Source organism: Lynx rufus, unplaced genomic scaffold (assembly GCF_022079265.1).
Source record: "Lynx rufus isolate CCGP_SWC_20201006 ecotype Redwood Valley unplaced genomic scaffold, mLynRuf1.p SCAF_10, whole genome shotgun sequence".
In the NCBI taxonomy this organism is placed as follows: Eukaryota; Metazoa; Chordata; class Mammalia; order Carnivora; family Felidae; genus Lynx; species Lynx rufus.
The window spans coordinates 39881612-39897036 of NW_025814824.1; the positions used below are offsets into that span (position 1 = coordinate 39881612).

The 15425-nt window shown below is 39.8% G+C and overlaps 1 protein-coding gene across 3 annotated transcripts in view; it reads right to left on the reverse strand.

The window, feature by feature from the left end:
- NFIB (nuclear factor I B) overlaps positions 1-15124 on the reverse strand; it is a 445905-nt gene extending 430781 nt beyond the window's left edge. For all 3 annotated transcript variants that reach the window (XM_047098082.1, XM_047098053.1, XM_047098045.1), the window contains exon 1: positions 15029-15124. In XM_047098082.1, coding sequence (XP_046954038.1) covers positions 15029-15124 — 96 coding nt within the window. The remainder of the gene's footprint in view (positions 1-15028) is intronic.
- Between the last annotated feature and the right edge of the window lie 301 nt (positions 15125-15425).

The window sequence follows — 15425 nt, forward strand, 5'->3', positions numbered from 1 at the left end:
TAGAGGACCAGTGAGAAAGGGGAATAAGAAGACAATGTCTGTTAGGTCCACCTTCAATCTTAAGCCTCAACTCCTACTATTTCTGTCCTACAGTTTTGGGGTTGAAAAGCAGGACTGATTTTATTTATAAATTTACATATTTATTCTTAACTCACATATTACTATTATAAATGTATATAATTTATAAATTGTGTGCCCGAAGCACTAATAGTGGGCTAAGAAACTGGAATTTAAGGCAAGCTCAGTCCCACTCAACAAGTCTTCTAGAATGATCCCCTGCCTGTACAAGGGTACTGGAGGCTGAGAGAAGTGGGGGGAAGAAATAGAAGATGAAGTTTTGCCCCAGAAAAACACCATTGAGTTTAGGGAAAAAATAAAATAAGTGACATTAGTAGTACATAGAATAAAATAAACAAGAGCTCAGAATCCAGGAGATATCACTTTGTCAAAGTGAAGTCTTTCTGGAACTCTACTGAACTAACTGCTCAGTTGACCCTAAAATGATTCATTTGACTGCTAAGAGTCATTTCCCCAACATGCAGTGTCTGTTTTTGTTTTTGTTTGAGGGTCTTTTTTTTAGCATTATTTTCTGTTTTTCCTTAGTTACAGACCTTACTTCTTGTTAAATGTTTTATTATAAACCACTGTGGTTACTTTTTATTTGCAGATAACAGTCAATGTTAATACGAAGACTTGCTATTTACTGGGCAAAGCGCTTTGTGTATATTACCTCATTTAATCCTTACAACAACACTACAAAACAGATACTGCCGCCATCCCCCTATATAACAACCGAAGAAACTGAGGCACAGAGAGATTAAAGCATTTGTCCAAGTTAATCCAGCTGGTCAATAGAGTATTTGGGATTTGATCCAGGGGAGTCTGGTCTTAGAAGCCTGACTCTTTTTTTCCTTATTTAAATTTTAGTTAGCTAACATACAGTGCAATATTGGTTGCAGGAGTAGAGTTCAACGATCCATCACCTACAAACGACACCCAGTGCTCATCATAACGAGTGCCCTCCTTAATGTCTATCACCCGTCTGGTCCATCCCTTGCCCACCTCCCTCCATCAAACCTCAGTTTGTTCTCTATCATTAAGATTCTCTGGTAGTTTGTTTCCCTCTCTTCTCTTTCCCCTCCTCTTCCCGTATGTTCATCTGTTTTGTTTCTTACTTTCCACATATGAGTGAAATCATATGGTATTTTTCTTTCTCTGACTGACTTATTTCACTTAGCATAATACATTCTAGCTTCATCCACATCGTTGCAAATGACAAGACTTCATTATTTTTGATGGCTGAGTAATATTCCAGTGTGTGTGTGTGTGTGTGTGTGTGTGTGTGTGTGTACACATACCACATCTTCTTTATCCATTCATCAATCAGTGAACATTTGGGCTCTTTTCAGACTTTGGCCATTGTTGATAATGCTGTTATAAACATCAGGGTGCATGTACCCCTTTGAATCTGTAATTTTGGTATCCTTTGGATAAATATCTAATAGTGCAATTGCTGGGTCATTGGGTAGTTCTATTTTTAGTTTTTTGAGGAACCTCTATACTGTTCTCCAGACTGGCTGCACCAGTTTGCATTCCCACCAGCAGTGTAAGAGGGTTCCCCTTCAGAAGTGCAACCCTTAACCACAATGTTATTCTGACTCTCAGCATAATCTGAAATACCCTTCAAAACGATTTTTATATCTTACATTCCCTTCCATTTTAATGTAACCTACCCTCAGTTCTCTACCTTGTAAACATTATAAAATGCACACTGGTAAGAAGGAATATGAAGCTGCCATAATCTACAGAAACTGTTTATAATCTTTAACTTTTTTTCCATTCATGTGATGCGTGTATACAGTGCAATAGATGATACCTTCCGTAGTCCTAAGATTTCTTTCTACTAAAAATTTTGGGGCTGGGGGGACTCTTTAGGAAAACGCTTATTCTACCTACACTTTAATGTTTACCAAGAAGCTGGTCTTTGTTTCCAGCAGTAACTGAGCACTCAACACTATACACATCATTTTCCCCCTCAAAGTCTTCAATTGCATTTCATTACCGTACTTACAAAATAAAGAGCTCTCCTATAATTGCTATTTCTCTGATGAGGCTCAGAATTCAACCCGTGTGATAAACATGGACCAGCCCAGGAGCCATTACCTACTTCGCCACCTGTTCTTCTGCCAAGGGCTGACCGGACTCATTCTTTCACCCTTAGAGCAGCTCCAAGGAGAAACAGCCCAGTGGAAGGTTCTACAATGGGGCCACAGACCAGGACCACAGTCTCCCAAATAATCACACTCTTCCAAGAGTATCAAAGTCCTTGAAAAGGTAGGGCTCACAAATAAAAGACCTTTAAACACAAGAATCTGAGGCACTTCTGTGTAGATAGTGAATTCAAGCTCACCAGAAAACTTTTGCACTCAGTTATTTTCCAAACCGTGTATCATGACCCACTAGGGGGTTAAGATATCAACTGAGCTGGACAACACTTTTGTTGAAAAAGACAGAATGGAATAAAATAAAAACTATTAATAGTGCATTTCAAATATGCAGGGTAAAGGTTATTTTATGAACACTTTATTTTCCTTCTATGTATTTATATACATGTGTGCTAGGTTATGATGTTAAGCCCCCATATGTTGGAAACCACTGCATATCATTTGCTTCTCAAAGTGGCTCAAAGAAGTAGGCAGGGCTCAGAGGTCAAATGGCTCGCTTATGCTTACAGACCAGCCTGGGGACGTCTGTCTAGCTTTCTTCAATTCTCAGTGTAACCGTCTTTCTACTGTCCCTATTGATTCAGGACAAGAAAATGAAGTAAAACAAAAGAAAGCAATAACACCTGGTTAACACCCAGGGACAAAAGCGATAGTGAACAGGACAAAGAAGCGTTTAGAGGCCATCCCCTCATTTTTGAAACTCTTGAAAGTAGACTCAAGAAAGGTATCCAAGAACTTCCAGTTATAAGATAAATAAGTTCTAGGGATCTAATGTACATCATGGTGACTATAGTTAACAGTGCCACATGGGATACTTGAAATTTGCTAAGAGAGTGGATCTGACGTACCCTCACCACACACACATACACACACACACACACACACACACACACACACACAGAGGCAACCATGTTAGGTGATGAGGGTGTTTACTAACCTTAGTGTAACCATTTCACAGCATATACATCAAATCATCACGATGTACATAATGTTGTCAAACATACCCCAACAAAGCTGGAAAATAATAAATAGCACCCAAAAACTACTTTTTAATATTTCACAAAGCCTCTCAGAAATGGCAGGTTTATCCAGAATAAGGTTTCTAGCAGAAATGTCAAGCTTTTTGCTTTTTGATAGAATTACATCAACCCACATACTGTTCAGAAGTACTTTACGGGGCGCCTGGGTGGCGCAGTCGGTTAAACGTCCGACTTCAGCCAGGTCACGATCTCGCGGTCCGTGAGTTCGAGCCCCGCGTCAGGCTCTGGGCTGATGGCTCAGAGCCTGGAGCCTGTTTCTGATTCTGTGTCTCCCTCTCTCTCTGCCCCTCCCCCGTTCATGCTCTGTCTCTCTCTGTCCCAAAAATAAATAAACATTGAAAAAAAAATTTAAAAAAAAAGAAGTACTTTGATGTCTTTGGTTAATTGTGGTGTAGTGGAAAGTGACGATGACCAGACTTTTCATTGTGGCACTGCCTGTTATTGAAAGAGCGGGCCTACGCCGGCCAACTTCATCTTGTTCTGTGTCCTCCACCTTGAGTGACTATGTCCCCAACATGGCCCCTTTCGGGAAAATCGCAGAAACCTCAGACCACGCCTCCTCCCCTTGAGTAACCTCCCGCTCACCCGTTCAAACTTCCCAATCAAAACACGCCCGGCGACCTGCCTAACGGGACTCTGACCCTTCCCCAGCCAATCGGCCGAGGCCACAACCCTTCCCCAGCCAATCAGCCGAGGCCACGACCCTTCCCCAGCCAATCGGCTGAGGCCACAGCCATTAGCTCACCAACTGCCCGTAGACCCCAATAAAACCTTTGTGCTTTTGAAACTCGCGCTCTCTCTCCGGCATCTCACCGCTGTGTCGGGTGCGGGTAGGGGATTGAGCTCGAGCTAGCTCGAATAAAGGCTCTTTGCTTTTGCATCGGATTCGGCTCCGTGGTGGTCTTTGGGGATCGTGAATTCTGGGCATAACGTTATTAGTTGCATAAATATGGGCAAATTATTTAAACCCTCGAGCCTCCATTTTTTCTGCTGTAAAATGGGAGTTACATCTACTTTTCAGTGGTGTTGCAAGAATCAAATAAGGTAATATTTATAATTTTATAAATTATAATATTTTATAAACTCATAATATTAATACTTATAATTTTATAATGTTTTATAAAATTATAATATTATAATTTATAATATACAAAGTACTTTGAAGAGAACCTGGAACATCGAGGTGCTTAACAGATGGTTGTGTCTACAAAAGCAGTAACTCATAATTTGGTTAATGGAATTTTTCCAAAGACACGATAGGGATAGAAACACAATCAAAGAAGTACTTTTTTGGCCAGTGTTGGGAACTATTACCTTAGCAATGCCTTAGCCTATAAATGCGGCGTGTTTGCTGAAAGATTGCAATGCTATCTTCTTTTCCTTTGCCTGGGGAGATGGTTTTGGCCAAACACCTTTGAATGCTTGGTAATTATTTGCTCTACCCATCAACAGCCCTGTGGCCAAGAGTTTTGAGAATGTTAATCAGTACATCAGCGACATTTCCTTACACCAAACTATTGTTTTGAATTCTCTTTTAAAGCTTAAGAAAGGGCTAAACTGGTGCAAGCAAATGTTTTCAAAGCATCTGATGAGAACAGCACGTGTAAAGGAGATAAAGCGAAGGGAAACATCCGAAGCTGACAAATGTGGTTGGGCTCCTGGTTCTGAACTGATTGATTGATTTGTTAATTAATTTACAATGGCGCAACAGTAATTACAAGCTACTGTTTGTCAGCCAAATCACTGGTGATGAAGTCAAAGGTTCACATCTGTGTGCGTGTCCCAAGGATCAATGCATCAAATTAGCTCTGTTGGCTTTTTTCCCACTAAAAGCTAACATGTGTCATCAATATTCCAGCATTTGTGTGCGTAAACTAATTGATTGAACATTCGTGCTACATAAACATGCGGTTTGTATTATGTGGGGTACCATTTATAAACATCTTTGGGGCCAAAAATATGAATAGCCTCACATAAAATAATTAATATCTTATTGGAAAAATAAAGCGGCAGTTTAGTGTTATTCCTTCGATTTACGGCTAAAAAGGCATTGTCGTGTCTTCTGAAGTCTTGGGCATTATTATATTGCACAGTATTTCACAATTCTGCCTATAGCAAGTCTGAGGAAATTTACAGAAAAGGTGAAAGATTTTTGTGCGAGGTTGTTCAGGTCTATCAATAATAGCAAACTATCCGTGATTCGAGAACATCGCCATACCACTGTCCTCTGCCATGCCCGCTGTGACATGTATATTACTTGTAATCTCATATTTTCCCACTAACCTCTGCCAAAATTCGAATTTGAGGAATGTAAATTTATCCCTGCACGGCCGCATAATTGGCTGTCAGCATCAGCATTAACCTTGAAACTCAGTAAGAACAGCTCAAGATGCCCGGAAGGTAAAGGGAAGACGGCTTATCTTGTGGCCACAGATCTTTCACTACCCTTCAACCAGAGGCCCTGCTCCTGAAGCAAGGTCAGTGATGGTGCTTGTAGCAGTGAATGGGGTTCAGGAGCAAAAGTAATGAACGGCCTACGATCAGTTTCTCCCCCCACATCTCTCTATCATCATTTCCCATCAGAATATCTGAAAAGAAGCATGGAAGGGCTGAAGCAATCTAGGTAAAGCAAAGCATTAGTGTCCATCAGCTGTGGAAACATAGCTTATGTAGAAGGGCAGCGTCTAGCTGAGAGGGCTCCAACATCTGTCAAGGGCCTCAAGACTACTCCTCCAAATTCACTTTTATGACAACACCCCGGCAAAAGGGTCACGAGAGTCAGGGCGGGTGACCCTCCAGACTCGACCGATTGGGCTGTAGATCCCTCTTAGTGCTGGCATCCGGAAGCCATAGTCTCTGTTTTCATTCAGACGCAGACTTATAGTGGTTGAAACGGGACCTGGTCCAAATAAATGATATTTTTCACTTGCTCTCTCTCTCCCTCTCTCTCTCTCTCAAAGGAGATAATTTGGAAGCGGTTGCTTCTTAACATGGCTGGGCACCTTCTTGCTCACTTTCCCAAAGACCTGTGTCTCTGAATATTGTACCCAATCCATTTTAGGTTTCTGTTATTCTTGGCATGTTCCTCAGCCCTCACCCAAACACTGTATGTTCAGATGTCAGTACACAACTAAGGTCTTCCCCAACATGGCAATCTAGGTAACACGCATGGAAAAATAATTGAAATCTTGGAGTGGAAAAATAATCAATCCTCTGAGATGAAACTTATCTCAAAATAAGAAAAGAGACAAAAAGTTTTATTCCCTAAATACATTAGCCTTTTCCAAATTCTCTAACTCATCAGATGCCCAAAAGGTCTTAGTCACTGTAATAAAGGTAGAGTTGAGAAAGCAGGATGATCCTTGCTGACAAGATGGTTTATTCGTCTGATGCTTAGCTCTTGGTAATGACCATGAGCCTGTCTGCTTAAAGGGAAATACGAATTTGCTGCTTTTGCTTTGGGGCCGTCCTCCCTCTCTAACCCTCAGCTTTAAAACTTTGCTGCTAATTTCATCATAATTCCTACACGCTTCCAGCACATTGAAGTTTTATCTTGGAAAGGGCAGGTGGTGATTCATAACGTGGGCCACAGTCTGGGAGCCCATCACCGGTGACCAATGCGCAGCCTGGGGACCCACTGAGATAACTGTCTCCATTAATAAAATGGGAGACTCATAGCCTTGATGCAATCTGAAAATTATTTATTAAGGGGCCTTTTATGTGCAAAATACTGTCAAGAGCTGGTAAATAAGACCTGGTCCCCAGTCCTTGGGGAGCTTATAATTTTGGTTGAGCAACTAAATAACATAAGACAAATCTTATATTCATAATCACAAATGTCATCTAGTAAAGTAGGGTCATTTGTATCAGAACATTCATACAACCTACATACCGCATAAAAATTGTATCAAATACGCTAGAGTGTTCGATTTCATTTACTGATGCTATTGTTACCTCTTACAATCCTGAAACTAAGAGAATAAATAATCCATCCCATTTATAGCATACTATGCTGCCCATTATATTACGTGATAAACTAAATCTTTCCTATTATAACACATACTGATGTGACTTAAAATAACCTCACTAAAGAATTGCTACATTAGTCTTTTGTGGTTGTGTGAAATAAAAAAGCTACGGGTTGAACTGCAAAATGGTACAGATGGCATTTTGGAAATGTTGTTTATTTCATGCTTTCTCATTAAATGTACAAAACGTGGTCACTGCTCTCACTGCTACTGCCTGGGATGTTCGTGAACTAGTCGTGCATTATCATGTGAAGGATTAATCCTTCCGAGTTTAGCAGTAGAATTTGCAAAGAGCATCCTGTAATGTGTCAGACAGCCAGCATTTTCTGTACCGCCTGGTGGCAATTCACCATTATCTCATGCTCCAGAACACTGGCAAAATTCTGGAAAGCTTGTCTTCGCCTTCCCATGTTTAACACCACCAGATAATAATATGTGTACCTGCGATTGGCTTTGCATCTTACAGTTTTCAAGTCGTTTATTATGCTTTATCTCATTGGAGCCTCACAACAGCCCCATGAGGTAAATAGATAATATCAAAACCTGAAAATGGAAATGCTTTGCTTGCCAATTTCTTTCCAAAAAATTTCCCCCAGATGGCTTATGCCTATAGCGAATCTAATTGTCTCGAGGAAAGATGAATGGAATCACATTTCCAAAGAATTCAGCCACCTCCAATCCTAGAGCTGTACAATCCGCAGACGCAGCTTGGGAGGGAGTGAACCAGCTCGGTGAACACACAGAGAGAGCTGAGCCTCAGCAAGAGGTCAGGCTTGAAGCTGGAGGGGCAGGCAGGTGCACAGCAGACAGTGGCAAGGCACTTGACCGTGGTCACAAATAATGAGTCCTAGCCCAGGTCTTTGGATGAAACAGCTGGTGGTTGGGTTCTGGGGGAGAAGCAGGCACAACTCCGACTTGGTGGGTTTTAGTGTCCCTTCCCGCCTGTTAATGGAGAGCACTTCAGCACACTGCTTAACCTCAGAGACCAGTGGCCTCCTGTGCGTAGTGAGGCGGGTCATGTCCATTGCATCATACTGTGCTGAACGCTGATAGAAGTTGTCTCCCAAAGAACCTGGCAAACACTTGTTAAATAGGAGGCCCTCAATCATCACTGATTTTTTTTTTTAGCCTTAAGATCATAGTATACAATGTTTACAATTAAGCTAACAAGGGGCGCCTGGGTGGCTTGGTCGGTTAAGTGTCCGACTTCAGCTCAGGTCATGATCTTGCGGTTCTTGAATTCGAGCCCCGCGTCGGGCTCTGTGCTGACAGCTCAGAGCCTGGAGCCTGCTTCGGGTTCTGTGTCTCCCTCTCTCTCTGCTCCTTCCCCGCTCACACTCTGTCTCTCTGTCTCTCTCTCTCGCAGAAATAAATAAGCATAAAAAAAATCATAAAATAAAATTAAGCTAATGTATAAATTAGCTGTGGAATCTCGCTAAGTGTAAGGAGGCTCTGTCTTTAAGAAATCTGCTACAATTTGATAGAGAAAATGCTGAATTTTTAGGATTCCTTTAATGTATGCAGTTACCACTAAACAGGGGTGTATAAACTCAAAAAGTCAACATAATTATGAAAGCCCCATAGAAAATGCTACAATTATGTTTCCTTTCTCCACCCTGTGTGTTTTTTTGAGCACCTACTAAGTGCTCACACCCGAGACTGTGTAAATAGTCCCCGCTTGCACTGGCCCCCTTGGGTATGTATCATGAACTTGGTATTTATACCACATTCACCAGGTGCCTCGCTGACTCCATCTCATTCATCCTCACGGCAGGTTGGAATGACAAGTAATGAGTATGATTATCTGCACTTTACAGCTGGCTCTACCAGCCGTGAGAGGAGCAAATTCATTTGCCAGAGGTCACCAAATCTACATTTCCCAGGATTCAGTCCCGTGCTCATAAACATATCCATTATGCTATAGCCTTGGAAGATGAACGTAACAGTGGGAAGTTACAAAATGATTGCTTTCTGAATAAAGTCATTTTGCAGAGAAGTACTAGGTTAAACTTTATGCTAGAACAGTGAGAAATGAAAATTGTCCTGAAAGCTGTCCATTACGTGACATGTTAAATCCGCCCCATTACAAAGCGCGTGAAGTGTAAGTTGAAATGATTTATTGATAACTTTCTATTCTCCTGGCTCTTTGTTTAAGCACTTAAAATGTAGCAAGATTTAAGATGCTTAAAGTTAGTGAAATACATAGTATGGGTACCTGTATCCCTTAACAGACCTGCTCGTAAAAACAACTTCTCCACTGAAGGGGCATTACCCTGACTATTCTGCACATCCCGATGCAACAGAGCAATGTGACCCTTTGTCACTGGCCTGGTATATTTTCACTAGTATACACTCCTATATCCAAGTTCACTTTCTCAGCCCCTCAGAATATATATTACAAATCGTTAAGTATGGAAAATGTCACAAAATAACAATCTCAGGGAATTTAAAAATGCCCAAAGGTAGTGATTGACATCATTCAGCTATGTTCCAGAAATATGCTGTAGTTTCAATGACATTGTGAGCATCAGATATCTCTCTTTGTTGACTAGTCTCTACACTGGAAAATCAACACCAGCTTTCCCATAGATAGAAGAGATAACACTCCTTGAGAACATGACCCTTTGCTTCCAAAAAAGAACTGGAAAAGCGGATGGACAGGCACTTGTGTTTCCTTACTCTCTGATTAAATTAATAACCATTTAATCACTATTTATTAGGATGGGATCCAAAGGATATTTTTCTTCTCCAAAGTTGATACGTTGCATTTGTTATGCAAGCACATAAGTGAAAATAAATCATGGAAAGGAAAATAAAAATCACTCCCAGATAAGAAAGCATCTTGGAAGGACATTAATATATTTAACCACATCTGCCACACAGTTCATTTTTATTTAAATATGCTAGAATGGTATTACAAGTGAAAAAGCATCACTAAAGAATATAGATATGGAAGATGCATAATGAAAAAAGCACAACCTATGACAAAATGTGAAATATGCAAAAAGTGGTAACATTATTTACAGATGTTGAAATCATTTTTTTTCTTCACTCAGACATCATCATCATCATCATCATTATCATCATTTTTTTTATTAGAGAACTGGTATATAATAAATTGTTAGTTTTCACCCATGTCATTAATTCCACAGGAAATGGCTTAGGTAATGGCAATGTTAACGTTCACCTACAAGACCCAGAAAGAGTGTTAACTACCTTTGACAATGAGCAACGAATGAAAAGATGTATTAACTACATTTGACAATGAGTGACAAATCAGCAAATGTAACAGCTACATATTTACCAACATTACAGAGAAAACAGAAATCATTCCGAAGGCCTCATTAATATGATGAGGATTCCATGCCTATAACACCGGGACATGGGTTTGATTCCAGAACAGAGAAAGAACACTGGTCGTACCTGCACCAAGAACACTGCCTGGCTGTGGTAAGTTCTTAACAAATATTTATCGAGCGAAACATAAATGTTATAGCTTCTAATTCTGGAAATATATCTAATGGATAGGTATAATATCTTCCGGCAACTAGTTGATGCAGTTATTATCTATATGGTGTCTCTCAGTTTTGATTACATTTCTACATTCAGTTATGCTTCTAAAGCAAATAAAACACAATTTGAAATTAAATAAGTATTGAATTTTGATTTTCAGATGTATCTTTGCATGGCTAGTAGATTACCACACGAGTATAAACGGGGTCATGAGGCTAGACAGTAGTTTTCTCAAATGTATTTTTAGTGTATTAATTAGGCTGTTTAGGGACTCTTTTTTTTTTTCGTTATAAAGTAAAATAAAATTCAGACCATAGGATATACTAGCTCCAGCATTTGTAAGAAGATAGATTAATTTTAGAATTTTCAGTTAAAAATAGTTCGCTGTGAACCTAAGTTCACCTCAACTTCTCAAGGACTTTTAGAGAAACATTTGCCGTGAAAACAATCTCTTCAATGTTGTTGTACCTGTATTGACATTTGTTGTCAAATTATTTAAGTCAACTTTCTATTGAGGACAGAATTTTATTTTTAAAACAAACAAGTGATGCATCTATGACCTTATTAATGTTGTCTGGAAACAAATGATAACATTATGTAAACGTCGTATTTTAACACACCAACTTCTCAAAAAATAAATTTCCTTTCAAGAAAACTAAAAAGTACATTACAATTGAGTAGATTAATCAGTGTTCAGCCAAGAGTCATCTTTGTGCCTTTGACCATAGGAGTTCTAGTTTCCTTTTTATGTTTACCTGCCCGTTTATTTTGATTAATATTTATAAGACCGAGGATTTCAAGTCTCATAGACCAGCAATTAGTTTTTCAAACAAATTTTGTGGATTAATATTTAAATAACGGCCCTTCATTTACAAATGTTCATTTACAGTTCTGATGGGATCAAAGGATTAGTCTTATGAAATTTAGGGAAAAAATAATGTCTGGTGGATACCCGTTACTCTGAAGTTCCAAACAGCTAACAAAGAAGTTCTAATAAGTCTTACTGAGAGCCTTAAATAAGCAGTGCAAAATAGAATGGAAAGTCCAAAAATCATTTTTGTTGGTTTTTATTTTTCAGTGGTGCAAAAGGAAACATACAGCCTCATCAATAACCGTTAACAAAATAGTGCTATTTACAAGATGCAGCTTTAATATATCCCAAGTGGTATTTTTAAATATTGTGAAAGGTCATCAACAGAACTCTAAATATAGACAACCAACTGTGACTTATACTGCTCGCATGATTTTTCTCCTTCAAAGAGTTACATGCAAAATAATCTAAAGAAGTAAAACATCTAAGATGCACCACTTAAAAAAAACTGCACGTACGTAGATGATATTTAACATACACACACATACACACAATGAGTTTACTCTTTTTGTACTTGTTTATTTTTAGCTGTCTCAATAAAATGTTTTTCCTCCCTGTGTTTTACTAAAACATGCCTATCTAGGAAGGAAAACAGATGTAGAATTGGACAACTACGTCTTGTTTGGGTTTTTTCCCTGTCAGGAAGAATTTATGATCATTGTCACACAATAAGAGAATCTAAGTGAAACAGACAATAAGTCAGGAAGCAATTGCTGGGAGACACTGCGGCTTTGGCATTCAGGATTTGGTTACTAAAACTTCATTTCATTAAGCCAAATAAGGATACAATATCCTTTCTTACACAAAAGTCCCCAGAATAATTGCAAAAATAAAAGGAGCAGTGTCATAGTGCGAGCAGAACCACAACAAACTAGTTTGTAAGAACCTTAAAACACCTTTCAAAAATATTCCTTAAATCCCAAACAGGGGAATCACGGTAAAGTCACCACAACACATTTCCTTTTTCTTCCAGTATTTTACCGATATGCAATAGTTATTCTGATTAAACTTTCCACAGAGCATCTATCATTCCAAGAAGTCAGTGTTACACTAAATATTAATCTCAGACATTCTCCCTAAATTAACGACGTTTATTGAAATTGAATTTTCCTTAATAAGAGACATACATGTTATTCATGTAACCTAACGAAGATTAAATAGGAAAATAATTTATGCACAGTTTCTTTTGTTACTTCATATTTTGCCTCTGAATCTATCCTTACGTATATTCTTGCATCTTCTCGGGCAATAAAAGAAGATACTTTAAAAAATGAATACTCAGCCTACACAAACCTTTACAACGTTGCTTCTCTTGGGAAGCTGTGGTCTTTCTGTGCAGAACCAGATTGACAAAATTTAGTGGTGAAATAGTTCCAGGGATTACCTCCTTATACCCACATTAATCCCAATTTTTACGTAAAAAGATTTAGGGCCAAATGTTTTACTTTTTCACAACAGAAAAATGTTTCATTTTAAGTACTGACTTTAAAACTCACTTCTGGGAACATCGTAAAATGATAGTTAGGGGTCATAGTAGCTACTAAAACACCACTTCCAAATCTTGGTACAGTCACATCAAGCAAAATTTTTCATATAAACAGTCTGCAGTCTCTTTCCCCAAGTATGTGCCAGGATTTTGAGAGTTCATCGCGCCCAGGTACCCGCCTGGTGCTAAAGTCTAGTAAGAGATGCAACCATAAACAAAAACCTGCCACTGTGCAGCTTATATCACTTATAAAACGTATTCCAATTGGAAGAAAGTGGCCCAGACACAGACAGAAAGGCAGGGGGATGGAGTTCCTGGAGGAACTGGCCTTTCTTTTTGAAACAGAGCACTCAAGACAGCAACAAGTAGCCGCGGCAGTAAAGTTTTCCCGCGGGCTCTCACGCCTCACGTTAATGAGAACGCGCACAAGAACTGCAGGCTACAGTCTCTGCACGTTGTGTGCTCAGGAAGAGCCTAGAAGCAACAGCATAACTTGTACCTTTCAGGAAGTTCACGCATTAATAAGAAACTCTCCTGGCCAGCGGCGCCAGAAGCCAGGACTAATGGGAAGGCTCTCCCTTCTCTCTGGGCACTGGGGACGGGCTGACCACCAGGGCTGGCCATACCCCTCCTCTCCTAGAATAAAGTGCCCATTGTCTCACACTGTACTAATTGTGAGAAAACAGCCCCTGTAGTAAGCATAATAATTACCAAAGCGAGCCAGCAAAAGCAGTCAAGACTTAAATGAAAGGGGCAGAAGAAAGGAAGGAACAGAAAAGAAAAGAAGAGAAAAGAAAAGGAAGGAAGAAAAATAAATAAATGTTCTGACGAATTAGCGCAAGGATGAATTTAATATTCATACTGGAATGCTCGCCTGCGGAAGGTTTGCCCATTCATGTCACGACTATTGCATACAAGAGACCATTGTCCGCACAACAGAAATCAGTAGATTGAAAATTTTCACATAGCACTTTTTTTGATGTGAAAGGTTCTCTTTCCCAAAACTCTGGCCCCTAATCCCAGCATTCTGATCAAAGAAAGTTCCGACTTCTCTCCTCTCAACATTATTTTAAAAGTTGAATCACAGAACTCCTCAAGGTCCTGAATTTATATGCCTTTTTATTCCTCTTCCCCAAATTTGCAGCTGGACAAATATGGGGATAAAAAAAAAAAAAACCCACAACCCAGCAACAACAAACCCACACACATTTGCCAGAGCAAAGAAAAATAATGAACTGAATATGCATATCCTCATTAACTAAATTTAATTACGCTGAGTGGCATAGTAATCAGTGGGTGCTCCAGTTACAGTATTCATTGAAAGGGAGGTGGATTCCAAATTAAGGCGAAGCGTGGGGGACAGTCGCATACTGATGAGGGAGCTGCACACAACATGATACAATACACTATCTAAATCACTATTCAGAGAAGCCGAAGAAAGAAGTACATTACTCTGTTTTAAGACCAATGCAAGAACAATTAGCCAAGAAGGCTCCAGTCCCCCACTGACTCTGCCCCACCTCCATACATTTCGCACCAGCCAGCCTGGGGCCCGACCATACCATCCACATTTTTCTTTTTCTTTTTCTTGTTTTTAAAAGTGAACAAAAACTCACACTGCCTTAAAAAAAAAAAAAAAAAAAAAAAAAGGGCCTATGTCCCTGGCCACAATAGCAGGGAAATCCTATCCAGCCCACTGGCGTGCGAAGGCACCCCAGGCTCCCACAACTTGAGCTTGAACTTTCCGCAGGCAGCGAACTTTATAACACGTGTGCGTGGAACAATAAAGGAGGAGCTCAAAAGAAAGGAGGGGGGAGGCTTAGGGGGTGGGAGGAAAAAAAAAAATGTTAACACGCCAAACTTACCATCCACCAGGTCCTGGCTGACATGTCATAACATAGCTGCCATTTTATGGAGCTGTCCGATGTTTTCCCAGCCATTATGCTGTTAGCAATCTTCATCAGATGCAGCTCAATGGAAGATAAGACACCTAATCAAGGAAACGTCGGCGGTGGCTTTCTGGACTACATGTAGGCCAATCCTTATCACACTGCATCATGGGAAAACCTTCTTTATTAGCAGGAGGAACTGGAACCTCACAGATAGAAAGACAAGGATCAGTTCTTTTGCTTTTTTTTTTTTTTTTTTTTTTTGGTCTAAAGGGATTGGTGAAAGTAGCTAGCGTTCTTTGTGTATCATGTGTACAAGAGTTAAGTATCTTGCAAGTGGGCGGCTAACTGCCTTGCTGGGCTATGCGGACTA